Source organism: Schistocerca gregaria, chromosome 1 (genome assembly GCF_023897955.1).
Source record: "Schistocerca gregaria isolate iqSchGreg1 chromosome 1, iqSchGreg1.2, whole genome shotgun sequence".
NCBI classification, from domain to species: domain Eukaryota; kingdom Metazoa; phylum Arthropoda; class Insecta; order Orthoptera; family Acrididae; genus Schistocerca; species Schistocerca gregaria.
In genome coordinates this window covers 226,940,905-226,967,048 of record NC_064920.1, presented here as the reverse complement: position 1 = coordinate 226,967,048, position 26,144 = coordinate 226,940,905, and the positions used below count along the sequence as shown (strand labels likewise).

General features: G+C 44.3%; 1 protein-coding gene across 1 annotated transcript in view; it reads left to right on the top strand.

Moving 5' to 3' along the window:
• Window positions 1–26,144, top strand: part of LOC126340263 (uncharacterized) — a 175,253-nt gene that overhangs the window by 124,073 nt on the left and 25,036 nt on the right. Inside the window, exons 11-15 of the mRNA XM_050001682.1 lie at window positions 1,223–1,402; window positions 4,063–4,220; window positions 10,654–10,782; window positions 17,000–17,187; window positions 22,232–22,433. Of these exons, the coding sequence (XP_049857639.1) occupies window positions 1,223–1,402; window positions 4,063–4,220; window positions 10,654–10,782; window positions 17,000–17,187; window positions 22,232–22,433 (857 nt within the window). The remainder of the gene's footprint in view (window positions 1–1,222; window positions 1,403–4,062; window positions 4,221–10,653; window positions 10,783–16,999; window positions 17,188–22,231; window positions 22,434–26,144) is intronic.

Below are 26,144 nucleotides of genomic sequence, written 5' to 3'. Positions count from 1 at the left end.
TAAAGAAAATAAGAACAAATATTTGTGGGTTGGGTTCGTGGGCATTACATACCGACCAAAAGCCCTCACTGGGTGAGCATGAAGTATGAATCGGCCCTTTTGAAGGAACCATCCCAGAATCCTCCCAAAGGTGTTAGGGGATACAAACGAAAACCCTAATCAGTACAGTCAGGTGGTAATTTCAATTCCACATTGTTTTTCGTTTAAGTGTGTACTGTTATAACCCTGCCATCACTTTACGTTCTATGTGCTTCTATTGTCGACGAAGGAGGCCACATTGGGTACAGTTAACAACGTGCGATATGGTGAAATGGAATGGAGCAAATAAGGAGCTAGCCATTTTCATGTCATGTACTGTGAGACATATAGGCAAAGAAGATATGACTCCCACCAAGTAACGGAGAGATTAGCTATTTTTACATAGGCGTAGTGTAAAATTATATTAAAAGCTGAAGTACCATAATGTGAAGTAGGGACACCAGACTGGCTCGCATAAACATTCTTTGTGCTGTCAGTCTGGTGACCTGGTGACGACACCGCTCGAAAAGCTTGACACGTTCGTGGGTCATCGTGAGCGATGGATGCAGAGGACTTCATCATCGACACTAGATTTCAGGGTAGTGGTGGAGAATATTCGTGAAATGCATGTAATATTCAACTTGCTCTATAGATGTTTGTCCTCCCTATCCAGAGTCAATTTGTAGCCTAGCCGTAATAACGTAAATTGAGCTTTCCAAAAGCAAATCAACACTGTATTGTAAATGAGACGTGATTATTGGAAGCAAGTACAGTCTTATCCTGACTTAGCATTGTGTATTGCGGTTGAGACCCAGTGACATTTTCGTTTTAATAGTTCCCGAGATGTTGCAGACACTTGGCGACGAGGGACAAAGGTGAAAGTCAAAGTCGTAGACAGTTTTGTTAGAGAATTACAAAGAAGATTTTGGTCCGTTGGATTTCCCAGGTTACGGTATCTGCTAGCGAAAGCACAACATAGTAACGACGCTGTATAATTCCCAAATGCCGTCGCAACGCTGATACCCCATTGATTCGGTAAACCAGGCTCCTCTTGGTGGTCATGTTCTGCAGATGGAAATTGACTCTACCTCTGTGATCTGAAACACCTGCCTCTGGATTTGATCACTTCACAATTTAGATCAGATGAGCAGCTTGTACTCTTATTCTCATTCTTTACTGAGCACGACGCACTTCACTTTCACAGGTGTGATTGAGAAGCTCGATTACCTTCAGAGTCTAGGAGTAGCAGCGATATGGCTCTCACCCATCTACAAATCCCCGATGGCGGACTATGGATACGACATATCAGACTACAGGGAAATCGACCCTCTGTTCGGCACTATGGACGACTTCGAGGCCCTTCTGGAAGGTGCTCATCAAAGAGGTATGTATCTAACATGTGTATTATATCGGCACAGGAAAACGTACTGAACAATGTACTATTCCTGGATTTAAATGGTAGGAAGACTACAACATAGTGTCCTCTCAGTGGAAATTTCTCTTTCTACCTCACAATGTTATTCTTGTTGTTTTTCATTTTCTAGTACGATATATGTTATCGTTTCCTCAAAATCAACATATTCTTTGAGAAACGTGTGTTTTCAAGTGCAGTACTCTTCTCCGTTTTGAAGAGTGGTGACAGATTCTTCATTCATACAATTATTCTAGTCAGAACTTTCAACTGACTACATTACGGGATCGCCGCCTTTCATACATCCAGAAGCTCCAAACGTTGTCAATAACTGCAGTATGGGTAGTGGCTATTACTTACTAATCATTGTCCTAGGAAATAATTGCAAAATAATCCGCTGATGTGAAGGCAGAAGCCATTTGGCAGCTGCGGTAACTAACTTATTTTTTAAGGTACAGCCATTTAACTTTCTTAATCTATAATGGTAAAATTTCTCTAGAAGAAAAGGTGAATTTAGCTTCTAAAGATAGTCGTATTAGTGAATATAAGTGTTGAACTCAACAACGTTCTTTCTCACTTTGAAGTTGGATTGCAGATATATAATTTCTGACGGAGTTAACTAAACAAAACACAAAAGTTTTTTGTCGGTGAGGTTTCATATCTGTGAAAATACATGGATGCTCACTGTTTAGCTTAACGTGTAATTTAACCCTTTTTTGTTGAGAAAGTGAAAATTTATCAAGCACATTTTTTTATTTTTAATAAAATAAGTTTCGTATAGTAGGTTTTGCAATATAAGGTAGAAAAATCCACACGTTTTCCATATTACACGTCTGATCAAAGGTATACGGACACCCCTACGTAATGAGAAACTGACTATTATATGTCGACAAAGGCGCACCCTCCGGTTGTTAGTAGCAAAGCCATAACAGCAGAGTGAGTCGGTTGGGAAGGCTCAGTGACTTAGAAGGGATACCACCTGGGTATATCTGGGACATTTGAACCACTGAAATCAGCGGAGCAGCTCCTCATAAGCCACACATTTCTGTAGTTAACGCTAAGTGGCGCTTGATATCATGTAATCAGTGACGCCACTGGGCAGTGGAAGACTGCAAGTGAGTGATTTGGACTGATGAATCACGTTATACCCTGTGGCTATCCAATGGAAGAGTTTTGGTTTGGCGAAAGCCTGGAGAAGATCTACCTTCGTGTGAAACACCAACAGTGAGGTGCAGGTGGTGTTATAGTATGGGATTTTTTTCATGGTCCCCTTAATGTTCTTTAAAAACGCTAAATGGGGAAGGATATGACCACATTTAAGAGCAATGTTTACTGAGTGCTGAGAGGAATGCTGAGAGGAACAGTACGGAGACGATTGTTCGTTTCAGCATGAAAATGCACCCTCTCATAAAGCAGCACTGTGAGGCAATGGTTTGTGGACAGCAATATTCCTGAAATGGAATGGCCTGCCCCGACTCCGACCTGACCCAATGGAACATCTTTGGGCTGAGTTAGAAGGTTGACTTCGCTCTTGATCGCAGGGTCCAACATTACTATCTTTTGTGGTTTCAGCTCTTGAAGAAGAATGGGCTATCGTTCTACCACAAACATTCAGAAAACGCATTGAAATTGTCCCCAGAAATGTTAGAAGAGTTGTAAAGGCGAAGGGTACACCCAACCCATATTAACAGTATGTCAAATCAAACACATTTCAGACATCTGAATTTCCAATTCATTATTTTATTAGGCTATCAGTTTCGGCAATGCAGTTCGGAGCCATATTCAGGCCCCATGACCAATATGTACAGAGATGCAGTCGAAATAGCGGCCAGCTTTCAAAGACTGCTATCCGTAGATTTTTGAGACTGACGAGTCGGCAGATCCTGTTTGAAGTAATCGCTGGCTCAAAAATCTACTGATACCAGCCTTTCAACGCTAACACCTATTTCGACTGGACCAGAAGAGGATTCTTCCTACACATCAGTCAGGAGCCTGAAGATGGTGTAATATGTCACCGAAACCGGTAGCCCAATAAAATAACTTTTCCTAAACGTCAGTCAGGGGACTGAATATGGAGTAATATATCTCAGAAACAGGGGGGCCAATAAAATAACAGGTTAGAAATTTAGAAGGCCGAAAGGTGTTTTATTTGACATTCTGTACTGAACAGCCGAGGTCCCGCAACCATCTGCGAAAAGATGGACGTTCAGCAACTCATATTAATGCCTCTAATAGGTGGCAGATTCTTGTTATTTGATAGTGTATATTCAGCAAGCATATAAGAACTTTTGCCAAAGATAAAAAGAGACTAAAAAACTCATGGTATAGCAAAATGTTTTTATTTCATACAGCCCGCATCTCGTGGTCGTGCGGTAGCGTTCTCGCTTCCCACGCCCGGGTTCCCGGGTGCGATTCCCAGCGGGGTCAGGGATTTTCTCTGCCTCGTGATGGCTGGGTGTTGTGTGATGTCCATAGGTTAGTTAGGTTTAAGTAGTTCTAAGTTCTAGGGGACTGATTACCATAGATGTGAAGTCCCATAGTGCTCAGAGCCATTTAAACCATTTTTTTTTAATTTCATACAGCTGAATTCCGAAGTGAAAATCAGGCAACATTTTATATGATACTATGTGCAGATATAAAGGTGATCCTGGACTTCGTTCCCAACCACTCCAGCGACGAGCACGAGTGGTTCATAGCTTCCAGCGATCCAACACACGAGAACTACGAGAAATACAAGGACTACTACGTCTGGGTGGACGCCAAAGAAGACGGATCAGTGCCAAACAACTGGGTAAGCTACGTCGCACATACCATATATCACTACGTAAATGGGGCGATTTGTTGACTTCTAGCTAATCGTTGAAAATTTTATTAAAGAATAATAACATTTTTTAATTTAAGTGCTAACTGCCTGTATCACTTAAGAAATTAATGTGACTGAAAATATTTGAACTGCCCAGCACACTTAAACTGTGTGTAAAACAGTATATCTATTTGTCACCAGTTCGAACGTAGCCATTGTGGCCTGTTATAATGGGTACGTCTGGAATGTACTGAAGAAATGATGTAGAATCACTCTCTGTTTTCTGTTTCACACCAAATTTTTTATGTTTGTATCTTCGTTGTGTAAATACTGCGGTGAGAGATTTTACTGGGAATGTAGTGTTTGTATTGTTATGGATGGTTTTGTATGTGAAAGGAAGGGGGAAAGCATGACAGACAGTGTCCCTCTGCATACTGCTAGTCTTCAAGGACCGTGATTCGAACTAGCTTCTTCTGAACTGCTCCCTACCATGTGAGCCATGTTACAGATGAATGTAAGCAACAGTTCGTTAGTAATTTTGGATTTTCTGTGAGGTGCTGGATCTGCGTGCGGCACAGATCATATCTGTAAGAAATTTTGCTAAGAGAACAGAAATAATGACCACAAGACCAGTGTAGAAACAACGTATCACTCCATTTCAGTAACTGCTCCCAGGTTCTTGGAGTTGATGAATATAGTGTGTCAGGGACTAATAGATGGCACATTCAATGAAACCTGTTGCTTTCGTATCAGGAAAATATCAACACCACGCTACTGCTGAATTCTCTAGGACGTCCAGCAAATCAAATCTGAACTTTCCTTGGCCGATACGCTAGTAGGTCGTCCAACTAAAAGAACTGACACGTGTAGTGTGTCGACTCTATGTGAATCTGAGAATACCAAGTAGCAAAGTATGTGCCTGTCAGAAAACCAGCTTATCATATAGTTTGCGGCATATCAGAATCTCGTTAACAACTCGTAACATTAGGTTCCCTGTCTCAGCGCAGTAACCCACGTCTTCCCACTACTGTACCCTGTTGTTAGGAACATCAAGAGCTAAGGTTGAATGCTGACCACTATATTTTGGACTTGACAGTACAACTGTAGTGAACTAAATCTACTTACCACTTGTGGTAATGTAAGCCTCACAGTTTAGCTTAACGCATAACTTCAGTTTAATCATTGGAGCTCTTGATTGCTGAGTGCATTTTGAAACGTTGCTAAGTAAGTAATACTCACGTTCCCAAAGCGATTAGTTCTCATTTACATATTTATTTATTTACTGTTTTCTTTTAGTCTGTAATCTAAATATAAGAACAGACCAAGTGTTAGACGTGAATTGCAGTGAATATAGCACATAATATTTTATCATAATTTCAAATGTTTTAGTATAACTAAGCATTGTGGTCTTTAGGGGGGAAAGGTCTACATACAATATCTGTATACAAAGGAAAAAAGAAAAGAATAGCTATAAAGTCCATTTGGCCATCTGGCCCACAGACATATGTTCATCTGGAATCCAGAGGCCACATGGTACTAGTCTGCTACATTACGCTGCATTTGTAACTTACAAATCTGAACCACGCTGCTATACAACACTACACTACACAGAACTACATTACACTACTGTACTTGGTATCAGAACGAAGATAGGTTTCTCATTTGCCTGGATAGTTAGATCCTGGTGCGCTGAAGTACAACTCCAGATTCAAAGGGACTGCGCTGCTGTGCCACCCAAGGTGTAAAAAATTGGGAGATGGCTTGGGTGTCCAAGGAAATCCATCCTGGTCCTCCCCGAGGCGCATCTCGTCACTGCCTCCGTAAGATTGTTGCAGTGGATGTAATGTCGTGGTGCGTTACGGTGATGTATGGCCTCTGCTTGGTTGTCTGTCACTCACCCTTGCAGTTCATAAGCTGATATCTTAGCTGTCAGCGATTTCAACATATGCAACAATTTCTCGTTCCTTATTATATTATAGACTGTTTTATTGCCAAAGACGATCCTGTCGTGGTAAGCAACATCTCGTCTAGTGGCACATTCCCAGACGATGTGGTCTGGGGTGCTGATTGCTCCACATTGACAAATATCTGTGGTGCGTTGATATGTTTTCAGTAACTAGCTGGGATGTGAACCATGTCCCGACAGGTAGCGTATAGCTCCCTCGGAGGGAATAATTATGACGTTTTTGATCTTTCTTTTATTTCAGGAAGGAACTGGTAAGTTCTACTTCCTGTTTCTGGCCTGTCCCCCATTTCTAGCCCTACTCTGTCAATGCAAGCCTTTATTTCTGTATCCGCAGTTGGTTTTGTGCCCAGTATCTTCTTTACCTTATGACATTCGCCGTTTTTAAGCCAATATTGTGCACCTTTCTTTCTTATTGCCAGGTGCAGAGGTAGAAAGCCTAATATCACCAGCACTGCTTCAGTCTGTGTTGCCCTACACGCGCCTGTCAGGGGCATGGGTATACTTCTTTGTGCTCGCCGTGGAGCCTGTACTGTCCTTACGTTCCTGGCTCTATGAGCCAAAATTCTCCACCTGTAGCCCCAATTGCAATTACGACTAAGTTGTGGTATGTTCTTATCGTACTTAGTGGCAGCTGAAAACTTCTGTGGCCAATTGTTGCTATTTTGCTCAGGAGTTTAATGACTACCTGGCAGACAGTTTCTACAAGAGCATGAAAGTTTTGCTTTCCATCAACGTTTATGCAAAGGTATCCAAATACTTCCTTTCTTTTCGCAGGTTGGTCGTTTATTCTGATTGTATGGTTCTCGTTCTTGATAATGCTCATTTTCGTAACATATGAACCGCTTTGTGTTCTGCTATGGTTAGCTATTTTCTACGTACCAGTTACTTAGTCTTTTCATCTATTAAGTCGACAACTTTGCTTCCGCCGTTTTGCAACAGATGGCAGTAGCGGCAAGTGGGGTTCAGGTGGGTGGTCATACGTGTCATACAATAAGCTTAGGCATCTCTAAACATATTGCCACAAAAGCATTAGTCAATTTGTGATTGCATCATAAGGTTATTCTCGATTAAGTACGTCAACTTACGTACCCATTTCACGCCATTTACGGGAAGTTGTAATTTTCTGCTTTAACATGAAGAACTCTGCGGCTGTGGCTATTAAAATGCTGCGTAAGACCAATAGTCAGGGAACTATTAGTAGAAGAACGTGCAGAGAATGTTTTCAACGTCTTAAGAACGGTGATTTTGATGTCGAAGATCGGCATGGCGGTGGAAGACAAAACGTTTTCGTAGCTACTGAAACAGACGAAGACAGTCACAGGACATCATTATCGAAAGGAATTTATGCGTTCGAGCCCAGCACTGAAACACAAACGTCCACAATACAACGATAGGCACTTAAAGGTAATTTTGCAGCAGGTCAGTGCTCGACCCCATGTCGCAAAACCCGCCAAAATATACATGGATACGTTGAAATGAGACTTCCTATCCCTCCTTCCGTATTCTCCATACGTTGCTCTCTCTGACTACCAATTTTTTCGATCAGTGGCATACAGTCTGGCTGACCAGCACTTCCGTCCATATGAACAAGTGCAAAATTGAATCGATTCATGGATCCCCACGAAAGACGCCAAATTCTTCCGCCATGGGATTCGTATGCTATCCGAAAGATGGGAGAATGTAGTGGCCAGCGATAGGAAATACTATTAATCATAATTTTTTTGTAAGTTTTTGCCGGCCGCTGTGACCGAGCGGTTCTAGGAGCTTCAGTCCAGAGCTGCGCTGCTGCTACGGTCGCAGGTTCGAACCCTGCCTTGGGAATGGATGTGTGTGATGTTAGGTTGAAGTAGTTCTATGTCTAGGGGACTGATGACCTCAGAATGTTAAGTCCCATAATGCTTAGAGCCATCTGACCCGTTTACAATTTTTTCGCAATGAAGTCCCGAACTTAGAGAAAAAAACGGCTGAAGCAAAGTTGTAGACCTAGTAATTAAACCCTTGGGTTGGCAGGTAGTATAATTAGCAGATGGTCTGCGTAGGTGATGCAGCTTCGAAGCTGGTTTAGTAATGGATCTAAGCCAACATCCCAGAACTTTGGACGACCAACTTAACCCTGTGGACAGCCTTTGGTGATATTTTTTCTCAATTTTCTATTTGGGACACACCTCACAAAGTAACGGAGTAACACCATCAACAATCCATACGTAAGCAGAGGTTATGTAGTTTATTTATCATTCAGAAATCGCATTTAAATGTTGGTTGTTTGCGTAAAAATTGCTTCACGTCTCGTGCAAGAACGAGAAACTTCTACCAGCACGTGCCGGGATTCGACAGCTGCAAGGTCTTGGCCAATCAAGACTACGCAGGCTGGTGGGAGCATTATGGGAAACATTCTCCTGCTCTTGCTTGGGACCTGTGGTAGTAATTGAAGACATAATTACATCTGCATCCCTTTATGTTTGATGTCTTCCCTGATGGCGATGTCATGTTTCAGTAAGATAACTGTCCGTGTCTCGAACCCAGAATTGTGCTGCAGTAGTTTGAGGGGCATTATGCTGAACTCACGGTGACGGCGACCAAATTCACCTGATGTAAATCCTGTGGAACGCACCTGGGTCGCTATCGGGCACCATCACACACACACACACACACAAAATCCTCAAATGTGTGTAAATTCCTAAGGGAACAAACTGCTGAGGTCATCGGTTCCTAGACTTACACACTACTTAAACTAACGTAAAAGAATGCCCAAGGGAGGACTCGAAACTCCGGCAGGAGGGATCGCGCAATCAGTGACATGACGCATTTAACCGCGAGGTCACTCCGCTCGGCCATTTACGCAAATCAGTGACCTATTATTTAGCTATATGTTGACATCTAATGTCTCAGTATTCCAGTGCCTGTGTTATTTTGATGACAGCGCACTGTAGCGAACACAGCCGTTACGAAACACGTCAGATGAATTCACATTGCGAATAATGACCTCCATCAGCTGTAGAATGGAAAGACGACAATGAAAATTTGAACCCAGATTTCCTGCTTATGGCGAGCAGTCGCCTTACCGTTTGGCTATCCTTGCACGACTCACGGCCAGACTCAAACTTCCATATGTCGTCAACCATACGTCTGCGATCTGTACTCGCACAAACATTATGTGTATTCCCGTACAGGTCAGACGCTGCGCTCATCAGACGTTGCACTGGTTCGAGTACTGGCCCGGCACAAATTTTCATTGTCCTCATTCCATTCTACAGCTGATGGTGCTCATTGTTCCTAATTGCGAATTTATTTGATGTCTAATGCCTCATTCCTCCACAAACCTACCAAGAAACTGACGGATCCCTGATGGGCGGAATCAGTGATGTATTTCATTGAAGGCCGGTCGCGGTGCCCAAGCGGTTCTGCTACGGACGCATGGATGTGTGTAGTGTCCTTAGGTTAGTTACGTTTAAGTAGTTCTAAGTTCTAGGGGACTGATGACCTCATATGTTAAGCCCCACAGTGCTCAGAGACATGTCATTCCAAAGACTGACAAATAAGCTATTAAGGAGGCCGTTATAATGTTTTAGCTCATCAGTGTATGTCGATGCGTGAGAAACAGCGTGCTGTAGTCTTGATTCTAACCGCAGTAAAAGTACCTCCAATTGAAATCCAAAGATGGATGAAAACTGTGTGTGGTGATGACTATCGACTTCAGTAATGTGCGACGTAGGCTTGTTCGAACTCATTATGAAGGAAAGAGTGGTGCTAACCTCAACATGTGGTACAGAGCACGTAGTGGTCGAAAGCGTACGGTAACCAGTTGACGAAATAAACAGAGAAAATCGTCGGACAACACGCACACAGGTCTGAGGTAAGTTTTGCATACCACAGGAGCGTGTACAGGCCATCAATACAGAACTGCGGTACAGTAAACTGTGTGCATGGTGATTGCCTTGAATACTCACTACTGGCGTGAGGTAGACAAGACGGGACACTTGTTAACAATTTCTTTCACGTTTTGAGCGTGAGGATTCATTGTCATGGTCATCCTCCATACAGTGCCGGCTTCGCTCCATTCGATTTTCATCTGTTTCCGAAACTTAGAGAACATATTCGAGGACTTCTCTTTCATAATAATGAAGCGGTGCAATCGGAGGTAAGGTTGTGGCACCGTCAACAAAGGCAGACGTTCAATAGTGACTGTATGAACAAACTCTCTCTCATCGGGAGAAACGTGTTCATCGACAGGTTGACTAAGTTGGGAAATAAACGTATAACATGAAGAATAAAGGTATAGAATTTTAATGATATCTGGTTTATTTTAAAATCCTTAAGAGCTTTCATAGAAATAATTCGGAGGTATTAATTTTCAGCACGTCATGCTACGAACTTCACAGAAAAAGACGTCTAGCTGCTAGATATCATGATTATAACTTGGCTAGTGCTTAATGAAGTGTCACGTGTGCTTTTCAGCCCACTCAGTTCGACCAGCAGACGGCGTGGGAGTGGAACGACGCCCGGCAGCAGTACTACCTTCACCAGTTCCACATCAAGCAGCCCGACCTCAACTACAGGAACCCTGAGGTCCTCGCCGAAATGCAGGTACCTACAACGTCTCGATGCTCACTGATCTTTTCTGAGCCAAATGTACATGCTCTTGAAACGGAGGAAACGTCTATGTAATATTATATGAAATATTGATCAACAGGAAATTATCGCCACTTGCCGAAAATGAGACACGAAAGGCTATCCAGTCGGATTCTTTTCTACTTTTCAGTTAAAACACGTAAAAGATGTTTGGTCCATAGTAGTGGGAAACGATTTGTAACAGTTACGGATCTCACATAATAACGACCTTCTAAAGAAGACTCTTAGTGGAAAGCAGAGTTCCCAAACAAAATTTAAGATCTTCTTCTGTAACCTCCATCCAATCAAGATTGTGGTGAGAAAGGAAGGTTGCAACCATACTGAGACACTTACAATTGAAACTTCCTGACAGATTAAAACTGTGTGCCAGACTAAGACTCGAAATCGGGACCTTTGCCTTTCGCGGGCAAGTGCTCAACCATCTGAGCTACCCGAGCACAACTCACGACCCTTTCTCGCGGCTTCAGTTCTGCCAGTCTTCATAGCAGCTATTCTACGAAACTTGCAGAACTAGAACTCCTGGAAGAAAGGAGTCCAGAGTTCGAGTCTCGGTCGGGCATACAGTTTTAATCTGCCAGGAAATTTCATATTAGCTCACACTCCGCTGCAGAGTGAAAATCTCGTTCTGACACTTACAATTGGTTACACAGAGTGGTATTTCTGTTAATTGGTAATATACTTCAGATTCCTTGCCTGTTTCCTGTGTCTCAGATAGCAGAATTTAGAACACCTCAAATGCACAATTCGTTTTGAGGAACTATTCCGATGGTGATCCGATCTGCAGCGCAGAGGCACTTGGTGCAGGGAGTGGCAACTGACCCTAACGTAGACAAATGTAATGTATTGCGAATACATAGAAAGAAGGATCCTTTATTGCATGATTATATGATAGCGGAACAAACACTGGTAGCAGTTACTTCTGTAAAATATCTGGGAGTATGCGTACGGAACGATTTGAAGTGGAATGATCATATAAAATTAATTGTTGGTAAGGCGGGTGCCAGGTTGAGATTCATTGGGAGAGTCCCTAGAAAATGTAGTCCATCAACAAAGGAGGGGGCATACTCGTTCGACCTATACTTGAGTATTGCTCAACAGTGTGGGATCCGTACCAGGTCGGGTTGACAGAGGAGATAGAGAAGATCCAAAGAGGAGCGGCGCGTTTCGTCAGAGGGTTATTTGGTCAGCGTGATAGCGTTATGGAGATGTTTAGCAAACTCAAGTTGCAGACTCTTCAAGAGAGGCGCTCTGCATCGTGGTGTAGCTTGCTGTCCAGGTTTCGAGAGGGTGCGTTTCAGGATGAGGTATCGAATATATTGCGTCCCCCTACTTATACCTCCCGAGGAGATCACGATTGTGATATTAGAGAGATATGAGCGCGCACGGAGGCTTTCCGGCAGTCGTTCTTCCCACGAACCATATGCGATTGGAAGAGGAAAGGGAGGTAATGACAGTGGCAGGTAAAGTGTCCTCCGCCGCACACCGTTGGGTGGCTTGCGGAGTATAAATGTAGATGTAGATGTAAACTTCTCTGGTAAACGTGGTGATCAGTTCGATTCAATATTTCGGCCATCCAACCGTTCGCCATCTTCAGGAGAACGCTGTTCCTGCTCATCAGTTCTTAGCGGAACTCAACAGCAGGAACGTTCTCCTGAAGATGGCGAACGGTTGGATGGCCGAAATATTGAATCGAGTTGATTTTAGGGTCCGGCAGAAAACCTGAAGAGACTTCCAAGACGTATTACAACCGGAAAGGCAACTACGTCACAACGTTGAGACTTGCTTTTCAGCAAAGTCTTGTCAATCCTTTGGTATCGAATCCACAAGGGTGTTGCAGTGCAGAAGGGAAAAATTGTGAATTATAAAATAGGAGGAAACATCTGGACGTATTGAAAGTGGACCAACTGTAAGAAAAGAAGAAAAACCTTAAGGAATTGTAATTCATCCACGAAAGAAGCCGCCTACTAAAAACTTGTTCGATCTAGTATTATACTTCAGTCTGCAATCCTTACCAAGGTTAATGGAAGACGTAGAGAAGACCAAATGAAGACCGGTATGGTTTCGTCGGTGCGAGAGCACTACGGAGGTGCTTCGCAAACTTCAGTGGCAGAACCCTACAAGAAAGGCGTATATAGTAAGTAGCTTTACTATTAAAATTCTGAGAGTGTAAGTTGGAAGAAGAGTCGGGAAACGTATGCCATCATACTTCTCGCGAAATGACCACTACAGCAAAATCAGAAGTGTTAGAGTTCATATGGAGTATGTGTCGTCTTTTCCATGCACCATTCGCATATTGAAGAAAGAAGGGGTATGGGACTTAAATAGTTAAATCAGAAGTACCCACAGCCACAACGTATGGTGGCTGGAGAACATATAGTGTCCAGTCATGAAACTTCGTGGCAGATTAAAATTGTGTACCGGACCGAGACTCGAACTCGGGACCTTTGCCTTTCGCGGGCACGTGCTTTACCATCTGAGCTACCCAAGCACGACTGTCGCCCCGTCCTCACAGCTTTACTTCCGCCAGTACCTAGTCTCCTACCATACAAAGTTCATAGAAGCTTCCCTGCGAGCTACCAGCGCACACTCCGCTGCAGAGTGAAAATCTCATTCCAGTGTCCACATTAATGTGACCGCCTGTCACAAGTCTGAACAACGATATTTTTGCAGCGCAGACCGCTGTGTGATGTGGACGAAGGGAGTCAGTGAGGCTCTGGGAGGTGCCGACGAAGATGTGGAGCCATGCGGACTACTGTGCTCTGACTAGCTGTGTTAGGTTTCTCGTTGGGGATCCATGGCGCGAACAGGCTGGTGGAGGTGGGCCACCCGGATTGGCGAATGGCTTTAAATCCGAGGAGTTTCGTTCAAATGGTTCAAATGGCTCTGAGCGCTATGGGACTTAACTTCTCAGGTCATCAGTCCCCTAGAACTACTTGAGACTAAGTAACCTAAGGACATCACACACATCCATGCCCGAGGCAGGATTCGAACCTGCGACCGTAACGGTCACGCGGTTCCAGACTTTAGCGCCTAGAACCTCTCTGCCACTCCGGCCGGCGGAGTTTGGTGGCCAATGGATTATGATAAATTCATCCTGGTGCTCTCTCGAACCACGCATTTAGATTGTGAGCTCTGTCTCACATTGCATTGTCCTGCTGGTAGACGTCGAGCAAAACAAACTGCATGTGGGGGAGGACATGATCCCCAAGCATAGATGCACGCTGTTGTTAACACGTTGTGCCTTAGAGAATGACGAGATCACCCCGGGAATGCCACGAAAATATTCCCCAGACCACAACACTCCCTCTTCCGGCGTGGATCCTTCCGACGTTTCTTGTAGGGTGTCTTCTTTAAGACGTTTCACGCCGTTCACGCAAATGGCCACCTGTCCATGGAGCATAAAACGTGATTCGTCTGGAAAGACCACGAGTCGCCACTTAGTGGATATCCATTTGAGTTCATCTCAGCATGTGAGCGTGAACTAGTCGCCTGCTGCAGAGGCCCATACGCAACAACTGCCGCTAAACGGTCGTGATTGGTAGACGTTTGCTTCATATGGGAGGTCAGCCGCTCGACAGCTGTACGTCTATTCTCCGATACGCATCTCTGCAGCCGTCGTACACTCCTGTCTTCTATGGTGCGTGGTGAACCACAGTTGCTTTGTTGCCGATTTCACATAGCACCATTTTGCTATGTACGTTGTACTAATAACCAGACCGGTAAGCAAAGAGCTGCAAACTTAGCCGATTCTCAAACGTTTCTACCCTAGGCCCAAAAGCCAGTGATCATGGCCTTTTGAACGTCAGATGAATAGCTCCGTTTCCGCATTACGACAACGACCACAATGTTGTTCCGGCCCCCTGGACACCCTTTGTGTACTCTCCACAGCTAGTACTGCTACCTGCCTATGTCAATGGTTACTGCTTGTTGACGCTCAAGCCGGCCGCTGTGGCCGAGCTGTTCTAGGCGCTTCAGTCCGGAACCGCGCTGTTGCTACGGTAGCAGGTTTCAATCCTCTCTCGGGCATGGATGTGTGTGATGTCCTTAGGTTAGTTCGGTTTCAGTAGTTCTAAGTCGAGGGGACAGATGATCTCAGATGTTACGTCCCATAGTGCTTAGAGCCATTTGAACCATTTGAGGCTGGACATAGGTTTTTCATTTATAATCTAATTTCTACTTCACTTTGACTTCACTAATTTATTTACTTAAGTACCACTCAACAGAGGTGCCGATCTCGGGGAGGGGGGGGGGGGTGAAGAAGTGGGTGGTACGAAATGACTCACTTCGTCGTGTTCAGAAGGATGTAGGGTGCAGCAGGTACTGGGAGATGAAGAAGCTTGCACAGGATAGAGTAGCATGGAGAGCTGCATCAAACGAGTCTCAGGACTGAAGACCACAACAACAACAACTACTGCCTGTGGTGAACCATGCTGCACACACTCATTGCACTGCGTTCGTCTCACGTGAGCAGCAATTCTCCGGCTGGACGAATCACATTATGTCATTCCGATAATGCGCCCTCTTTCAAACTCAATGATTTGACGATACGGTTCTCGGATACGTCTGCGAGGCTACCTGCACGTCTGCTCAAGCCAAAATGATCCATTACCTTTGGTTTATAGCAATAACGAGATCTGCAGGTACATTTTACCGGTAAGTGGTGTTGCGCCGCGATATCGGTATTGAACCTGGAATCCGCGAGCCGACATGGTTCAAATGCTAATCATTTCTGCACAACATACTAATGTTCGTATCCTGTGAATATGAACGCCCTGTCTCTAATCGTTCAAGGTGTTCTGTTTCTTCTGAACATGAGTGTAGTTGTGTTCGAGGTACCAAGCGTTTAAACACTTTCAGATACATTTGTGTATATACTTTTCTATGTGGAGGCACGAAGTATTTTTTGTGTGAAGGTTCCACTACGGAAATCAGAAATAAATTTGTGTTGACACTTGCGATCTTGGAGGTTTTTCATCGGCCCATATGGCTTTAAGACTGTTTCAGAACAGTAAGTAGAGCAGAAAATTATACGCTAGTAATAAGCTTCAATAGAACCCTTTTATCATTGTCAGTAGTGTCTTGAGAAGTATCAATCGATCGTCAATTTGCTCCTGAGTCAAAACCAACTTCCAATTCTTCACATTTTCTTCTGCGCCGAAGTACTGTGCATAAAAACGGAAGCAACAATTCGGCTGAGCACCAAAAAGAAGAAAATCGACTTTTTTGGAGAGGTCTAATGTTTCTTCTATCATCTGAGACGTCATTTCCTAACAGTTTTTTAATAAACGTAGCAATAGTTGCAGTATACTTGTTGAACCAGACTGTCGGCCAAACGCTGCATTCATCGCCCGCTACTGCACATTGCGATCGAGAAACGTTTGCACCACTCGAAAACTATTCACCAGTTCAATTTTGTTTCACCATACTGCTTATAAATCGGCTCGCTTTCCTCTGTCGCTGAAAAATCAGCTTTAGCCGCGCGGTTTAAGGGCGCCTTGTCACGGTCCGCGCTGCTGCCCCCGTCGGAGGTTCGAGTCCTCCCTCGGGCATGGCTGTGTGTGTTTGTCCTTAGCGTAGGTCAGTTTGAGTTAGTTTAAGTTGTGCGTAAGCTCAGGGACCGATGACCTCTGCAGTTTGTTCCCATACGACCTCCCCATAAATTTCCAAAAAATCTGCGTTAATGCGATATTTATTTATCCAGAATTTAATTCCTTCCATTTCACCCATCTCCTGACTGTTAAACACCTCTCTCCCCTTCTACCTCCTTGACACACACATACGCACAAACATACACACCCATCCACATACACACTTACAAGGCCTAATGGACGTTCGTATACTTGTACTTCAACAGCTACTATCATGATGTGGGCGCAAAATGGCTGTTGGCTAGGATACAACATTTGTAGTTTACCAGTCCCTCGATAGCCGGAGTGAGAAAGTTGATGAAAAAAAATTATCTATACGTTACCAAGGAGCAGATGAACAGACCTAGACTGCGTTTGGTTTGGACTCCAAATGCTTGACACGCTTACAAAATTTCGGAAAAGAAAGGAATTTCCGCATGAGGTTAACTTTTTAGGCTCATACGCCATAGACAAAGGAACTTCTCTTTTCTCTGAAATGATTCTTTAAAGCGCTGCCCTGCATAAATCAAGACCTCGGTTTTCAGAACAACCTACGGTTCTGGCTGGACAAGGGCGTGGATGGCTACCGCATGGACGCGGTGACGTTCCTGGTCGAGGCGGAGGGCTTTCCAGATGGGGTCCCAGGCGACATAGAGCAGCCGTACATGCACCAGCCTGAGTCCTACGTCGTCGTACAAGAGTTTCGTGCCGTCGTCGATGAATATGACAACAGGTAAGCAATCACTGTATTCCACTGAAGATACATGTTTCAGCGTTTCAGTGTCCACATAAAATTAAACCCTGGTTCTCAGCACGTGGCAGACACCTTATACTGTTTAATCAAAAATAACCTGACATGTGTATGTAATGCGGAATTCACTCTAGGCATCATGAGAGGGACTGTTTTGATGTCAGTAGAGAAGCAGTAATAGAATGGGTCAGTAAGGACAGATAAGTGACTTCGAAAGTCAACTAGTCATTGGATGTCATCTGGGTAGCAAATCCTTCAGCAACATTTCAACCCTTGTAAAGCCAACCAAGTCGACTTTTGGAGATATAGTTCTCAACTGGAAAGCAACAACCACTACTAAGCCAACAACACGCAAGGCCTCATATAACGACGGACCAGGGACCAGCGTGCATTGTGGGGTGTGGTTGTAAAAAATCGGATGCAGTGAGGGAGAGGTTTCACTCGTGAGTTCCAAAGTGCTATCAACAGTTCCATCTTGCACATTATTCGTATGTAGGGGGTGAATAGAGTGGTAGAGCAGCTCCTGATCAGATACACATTTCCACAGTCAGTGCTAAGCGACGCTTGGGGTGGTATGCCCACCGACTCCAGTGTATAGCTGGTGAGTGGAAAAGAGTGATTGGGGTAATGAAACAAACTACACCTAGTGGTAATACGGTTGAAGGGTTTGGGTACTGAGGAATGTGTGGAAAATGTTCCATGGCTCTCTGTGTCTCGCCAACCATGAAGCATGGAGGAGGTGGTTTACGGTATGAGGATATTATTTATGATTAGAGTCTGGTCACCTTTGTGTGCTTAAGAAAACGTTAATTGTATAAGATACGACCCCGTTTCACAGCACTGTGTAATGCATACAGTAGAGGAAAAGAGACTGTTTGTATCAGCATGACAATGGACTATCTCATAATGTGTTATCAGTGAGGCGACTGTTTGTGGTCAATAACTTTCACGAAATGTACTGGAATGACCAGAGTCCTAATATGAACCAAATGGTGCATCTGGAAGTGTCCCCATCAAATTTCGAGTCATCATATAGGTGTACAGCCCATGACGTTCACCAACAGATGTCTATTTTCTATGAGATTGTGTAATCTGGCCAGCCCAGACATTATGGACACTGCTCACAGCGATACTGAATGCTCCTGATGGTGACGCAGGGATGTGACGTGGAAAGGAAGCGTACCAGTGGAGTACGGAGGAATGAGGAATGATTCTAGCGACGATACGGTTCGTAAATGTGGAAATCCACTGATGTAAACGACCTTGACGGGGGACAAATTGCTACGGCCTGATGATAGAGATCATTTCGCAAAGGCTGATGCTGATCGACTGTCACGTGATACAGCTAAAGGACTATGAAACTACGAGTAGGCGACATGGTACCTGACGTCCACGTCTCGTTACAGAACGCTGAAGTGGGAGGCTTGCCAGCATACGTAGAGCTGGGTATGCGACTGTCTGTGGCCAATATGACTACGAAGTACGGTGCTGCTCCAGGCACAGATGTTTCGGAATGCACAGTTCAACGCACATTGCCAGGGTCCTACTGTGTTCCCATGTTGACACAAAGAATTACAATAGCACTGTGCACGGAATCACAGAATCTGGACCCTGTATCGATGTAAACATGTTGCTTGGACACATCACGTTTATTCTTACACCAGGTCGAAGCTCGTGTCCAGATATGCCATCATTGGATGAACTGCTGATAGAAACTTGCACTGCACCACGAACACAGGCCGATGGGGCACTGTTATATTATGGGGGACATTTCACTTGGGTTCCATGCGACCTGTGATAGTAATCAAACGCACCGTGACTGCTGTGGAGTACGTGAACATTATTGCGGACCGACTGCATCCCTCAATGCTGGATGTCTTGCCTGGCGATGATGGCATCTTGTAGCCAGACAATTGCTCAAAGTCGTGCTTCTGTTTTGGAGAAGCGTAATAGTGCACACACGTTAATGCCTTGGCTTCCAAATTCTGGTTTCTCCGATCCCAAGTTCCCTACCTCAAATTGTTGAGTGGAGCATCCTTTTTTCAGGCTGTTACGGAAGCACTCTCCAAAGCGTCCCTGTTGTAGACACCAGTAGCAATATAATATGGTGTGGCCCTTCCCTCTGGTTTCCTTGTCTGCGAATTCAGACAGCTTGGAGCCTCAGGCAGTCATACCACAAACTGTGAGATTATCTGCATATTACGGCAGGGCTAAATTAAATGAGACTGTAGAGATGGAACGATCTCGCCCTACTTCAATTAAAATATCTATGATATCCACTCCTTTGAAATATTGATTGTGTCTAATGCCTAAACAGCTATGTTATTATGTTATCGATTAGACAGCTGGAGAATAGACAGATGAAGGGAGTGAAATGGTGGTTCCGTTCCATGGTTCTCTTCCTTCGCAAATACAGGGTGTTTATATATGAATATCGGGGTTTTAACGCTTTATAGTATTTATTACATTGAACTTACAGTTGTAAATGATGTCTCAAAAGAAAGAGGAACTCAAACAATTTTGTTTGGCACCAGTGTACATGCGCAGCACGCAATGTTTCCACAGCAATCCGCTAGACAGCGGTAGTAGCGAAGATGGCGACTAGTGAACAGAAACTGTTTTGTGTTTTTCAGTTTGCAAAGACCGAATCTGTAGTAACTGTGCAGCGTGCATTCTGCCTGAAGTTCGGTTGTGATCCTCCAAGTGATAATAACGTTCGTAGATAGTATCATCAATTTTAAGATACCGGCAACCTTTGTAAAGGGAAGAGCACAGGACGACCAAGAGTTAGTTAAGAGACGGTTGAGCGAGTGAGAGATTCGTTCACTCGTAGCCCGAAGAAATCAATCCAGAAGGCTAGTCTTGAATTACAAGTTCCCTTGTCGACTGTTTGGAAAGTTTTAAGAAAACGCGTACAGCTACGTCCTTATCGTTTACAGTTATTACAGGCTCTAAAGCCGGCAGACCATGGATTACGTGCCAATTTCGCAAATGAAATGTTGTTTCATGACGATGAAGATTTTCTGGATGATGTTGTCTTCAGTGATGAATCGACCTTTCACTTTAGTGGACATGTTAACACTCACAATGTGCGCATCTGGGGCTCAGAAAATCCTCACCAGGTGGTACAAATGCAACGAGATTCCCCTGAAGTGACTGTTTTTGTGCCGTATCCCAATGGAAAGTTTATGGGCCCTTCTTTTTTCGTGAACCTACTGCAACTGGCACTTCTTACCTTGATACACTAGAGCAATGGCTCTTCCCTCAGTTGGAAGAAGATGAGCCAGAGAACTTCATTTTCCAGCAAGATGGTGCGCCACCTCACTGACATAGCGAAATACGCGATTGGTGGAACTTCACTGTACCCAAGCCCTGGATAGGCCGCAAGAGGCCCAATGACAGGGCTTGCTTTGCCTGGCCTCCACGTTCACCCGACCTAACGCCATGCGATTTTTTCCTTTGGAGCTTCATCAAGAATCATGTGTGGGTGCCTCCGCTACCAGCAGACCTCCCTGAATTAAGAAACCGGATTGAAGCAGCTGTTTCTACAATCACTGAACACACACTTGTCAACGTTTGGGAAGAACTCGGCTATAGACTTGATGTGAGCTGTGTAACAAATTGTGCTCACATTGCAATTTATAAGGTTCTTGGTAAAACTGTTTGAGGTTGCTCTTTCATTTGACATATCATTTATAACTGTAAGTTTAATATAATAAATATTGTCAAGCGTTAAATCCGCGATATTCATTTATAAACACTCTGTATTATAATACCTTGTACTATGTTTAGTCCGCTAACCTGTGTGGTAAATAGCATTACTGATGTGTTAAATGTGTGTTAAATCTTATGGGACTTAACTGATAAGCTCATCAGTCCCTAAGCTTACACACTACTTAACCTAAATTATTCTAAGGACAAACACACACAGCCATGCCCGAGGGAGGACTCGAATCTCTGCCGGGAACAGCCGCACAGTCCATGACGCAGCGCCCGAGACTTCTCGGCAAATCCCGCGCGGCAGTATTACTGATGTTGGCGAGTAACGTAGCATTAGTGAGAACAGTTAAACAGCTTTTCAAAAATTATTTGACTCTGCAAGGTGAACTAACATGTAAAGATAACAGCAACGATGAAGTTATGGTAACAAGCCTTTGCAGCTATTTTAGAAAGAACTGTGAAGAGAATACCGTACACCTTGCAGACACCATGTCGTGTAGAAAGGTGGAGATAACTGGTCATCAGCCAGCATATGACTAGCACCATACTGAACTGCAACTCGTAGTTCGTAATTTCGTGGTACTAGCCCAGCAGTAACATAGTATCGGCGGTTTAAGAACGCTAATGTCGGACGAGTGACTGCAAGTAGAAGACTATAGTGGGCAGATCATGTTTTCCGAGCAGAGGGTACATCCCTTAGAAAACTATTAGAACATCAGATAACTGGTAGGAGTTCAAGAGGGCGTCCGCGACCGAGATGGAAAGACAGAACTTTAATGAAGAAGCAGATCCAACAGTCAGCACTTAGAGTGACAGAGACAAAAGCAAACGGGCAAACACTTGAAATCAATATCTGTGATGTTACCATTCTATTTATTCATGATTCGTGGAATGTATGTGTTCATTATTTCTTAATGTTTTATGTTTATGTACTGGTATATTTTTTGTCTTCTGCCATGAGCCTAACTGAGCTGGTTATGTGCAATAACCATGTTTACAATAATCTCCTCTTTCATATGGTTTAATTTAGGGAGAAGAACAGAAAAAACATTGTTTAAATTTCACGAATTCAAGTAAAATATGTTATTACGAACAGAGTTATACAGGGATTACGGATGGAAAGCACTGGCAAACTGAAATTGTCATACTGGCGAGTGGATTTGAGTAGATAGAGCGGACCCTACAGAACTTGAAGTCCCTGTCCAGCACACGTTGTTAATATATCTCGTGGGTAAATGCGAGCAAAGACTTGGCAAAAATTTGTCGTTTCCTTCCAGAGTTGTTAAATGGTTTTATGGTTTTCCAGGACGATGATAACCGAGTCCTATGGCACAGTGGACCAGATTCTGGGCTACTACGGCAACGAGACCAATCCTGGGGCTGACTTCTCCTTCAACTTCCTGCTGATCACAGATGTCAACGCCAGCTCCACTGCAGCGGACTTCGCTGAAGTCATCGGCAACTGGATCGACATTGTCGACGAGCGGGGAGTGTGGTCCAACTGGGTGGTAAGTTTATTCTTGGCGTTGATTATAAGTTCCTCTGATACAGTCTTTTTTTAATTTTATTTTGACCATGCACAACACAAAAAAGAATCTGAAGGTGAAAAGATTTCAAATGGTTCAAATGGCTCTGAGCACTATGGGACTTAACTGCTGAGGTCATCAGTCCCCTAGAACTTAGAACTAATTAAACCTAACCAACCTAAGGACATCACACACATCCATGCCCGAGGCAGGATTCGATCCTACGACCGTACCCATCGCGCGGTTCCAGACTGTAGCGCCTAGAACCGCTCGGCCACTCCGGCCGCCTGGGTGAAAAGAGTTCATAGCAATACGCATTTATTAGTTATCACAATTAGTTTTAGGAAAAGTGCTGCCAGTGGAACCAGTTATACGCAAGATAATAAGCGTCAACGGGGATGTATGAACATTAGCCTTGCATCTGATATTGGGATCTGCATCAGGTGGGCTACTGAGAGACAAATTCCTCCCCAAATAACTCAGATACTGAATTGGGAACTGTGTATATCGGCTTTTACGATAGTAGGGGGCTGGCTCTAGTAAATGAGTCCTGGGTGTTGAGCTTGGAAAAAATCGTTAAAGGTACACAGTTGGGAAAAATGGACTCACTACCAGCTGAATTTAAATCTTGGCCCGTGTGAACCTAAGTTTATTGCAATCACTCTCAGTGTGTACATGTCAACCGTAACATTAAAAGGAATCTCAATTAGGCACATGACAAACGCAACAGCGAATTAAGAGAAAGAAATGAGACAGAGTGAGCAAAACTTGGCGAAGTCCTTGGAAGAGGAATGAAGGGTTTCAGAAATAATTATTATTCTAGTAACTTAACTGGGGGAAGCATGGTCTTTGCTGGTTGCACAGAGATTGTAGGATGATACCAAACAGAGAATGGAAAGCAAATAAGCAGCTACTCCTGCTCACTTGGTTATGGAGGAGCCTAGATGAATGTAAGTGAAAAAAGAGCCTGTCTTCGTTCCTACCTAACCGGCTGACGCCGCCAGATAATCTCACCATGACGATGTGTAGAGAGGCAAGCTCTATACGGTCCTAATGGCTGCTGTAGCCACTCGTCTGACAATGCACAAGCTGACACTCAGAAGTTTCATTCTCTGCCGCGTCTCCTCGCTGAAGCCCGTAAGTCCCCAGTCATAACTCCGAATTCTATCACCAACTCTTCTCCTCAAAGTCCTCCTACAGCCTCCTCAAATGTTCAAATGTGTGTGAATTCCTAAGGCACCAAACTCCTTAGGTTATCGATCCCTAGACTTACACACTACTTACACTAACTTACGTTAAGAATAACACACACGCACCCATGCCCGAGGGCGGACTCGAACCTCCGGCGGGAGTGGCCGCGCAATCCATGACATGACGCCTCAAACGGCGCAGCACCCACTCCGCACGGCCCACCATGTGTCCTGTCCCTACTCTAAGCAGAGTCTGCATCACAGAACACAGACCGCCAATGAAAAAAGATGTACCAACTTCTGGCCAGTGAGGTTACTGATAATGCGCTGTATGCTCTCTAGCCAAAGAAACGACGAAAAAAGTTCTCCAATCTGCTGGCTTCTTGCCGACGCAGTATTTAAAACATTTTATCTACCTTTGTTCCTCCATCGATTTCTTTTTCAGTCCGCCAATCTCTGGTTTCGTCTGCGTACACAATCCCCAGAAAGTCAGATCCTAGTCTCGCACTCTTGAGAATTTTTTAAGACTGGCCAATAAGAACGTGTCCCACCTTTGGTGGAAGTTGTTCCGGCGTAACCACAAGCGCCGGAACGAAGACGAAGAACGCAAGACCAGTGAAGGCGGTGAAACGACGTTGGCCAATGGTGCGCTGATTACGGCCGCGCCACGACAAGAGCAACACCTGCAAGAATTGAATATCAGCGCCGCCGGAGTGGCTGCGCGGTTTGAGGCGCCATGTAACGGACAGCGCGGCCCCTCCCGCCGTAGGTTCGAGTCCTCACTTGAGCATGGATGTGTGTTTCATTCTTAGCATAAGTTAGTTTAAGTAGTGTGTAAGTGATCTTAGCAGTTTGGTCCCTTAGGAATTCACACACATCTACTCATCACTCTCAACTCACAATAAAAATTTGGGTGGATGGAGATACAGTAATGGATTAGGATGTGACACCATCAATGAAATTTTCTCCTTTTTCTCATTCATATCTTTTTTTAGTTTTACACTAAGTAGGAACGCCATACCACAAGTGGAAGTAGGAATGTCAAGGACATGGGAAACGGGGTTACTCTGCCAATACTAAAACATAAATTTCAGTCCCTGTATTTACACAAATCACCAAACTCATGCAACTTCATTGCTGGTGTTGATGCTAAAGGCTTTTATATGATGTTTTGTTTTACAGTTGATGTAGGTAAATTTTCTTTTTAAGAATGCTTCCAGCCTGCAAACCCCATTTATTACAAAATGAAAAAGTGTAAAAATGTTGCTGGTTTTAATCCTGACTCATTCTATCACGTATTTACAATTCTTTTATACATGTTACCCCTTCACTCACTCATTTATTCTACTGATGGTTCCCTTGATTTACTCACCCGCTCCACACACTAATAATTAACCGTGAAACACATTCATTGTTAGCTAATATAATCTATGAGCACTCTATGATCGTAAACGAGTATTTTATTAGCCACTGAACAGATTTTTAGAAATACTCTAATGATAAATACATAAACATATATTTTACGAAAATAATTAATAACAAAAAGCAGTGATAAAACGCGGCTACCAAGTACGCTGAGGCAACTCATGAACAGTATTACTTGACCTGGATTGTCATAGAAACAGATAGACAGTACGTTCAGCAAGTATCAGAAAGTCTTCCCCCTAAAATGTACAGATAAATATAGTTTTACACATGATTTATGTCAAGATAATTGCATTCAAACGTACATAAACACATATCACACAACACTGTGGAGCGTAAAATAAAAGAAAGATATTGTTTCTGAAAGAGAGCAACTTAATCGTGTGTATTAGAAAAGGTTCAGTAGGAAATACACTCCTGGAAATGGAAAGAAGAACACATTGACACCGGTGTGTCAGACCCACCATACTTGCTCCGGACACTGCGAGAGGGCTGTACAAGCAATAGCAATGATCACACGCACGGCACAGCGGACACACCAGGAACCGCGGTGTTGGCCGTCGAATGGCGCTAGCTGCGCAGCATTTGTGCACCGCCGCCGTCAGTGTCAGCCAGTTTGCCGTGGCATACGGAGCTCCATCGCAGTCTTTAACACTGGTAGCATGCCGCGACAGCGTGGACGTGAACCGTATGTGCAGCTGACGGACTTTGAGCGAGGGCGTATAGTGGGCATGCGGGAGGCCGGGTGGACGTACCGCCGAATTGCTCAACACGTGGGGCGTGAGGTATCCACAGTACATCGATGTTATCGCCAGTGGTCGGCGGAAGGTGCACGTGCCCGTCGACCTGGGACCGGACCGCAGCGACGCACGGATGCACGCCAAGACCGTAGGATCCTACGCAGTGCCGTAGGGGACCGCACCGCCACTTCCCAGCAAATTAGGGACACTGTTGCTCCTGGGGTATCGGCGAGGACCATTCGCAACTGTCTCCATGAAGCTGGGCTACGGTCCCGCACACCGTTAGGCCGTCTTCCGCTCACGCCCCAACATCGTGCAGCCCACCTCCAGTGGTGTCG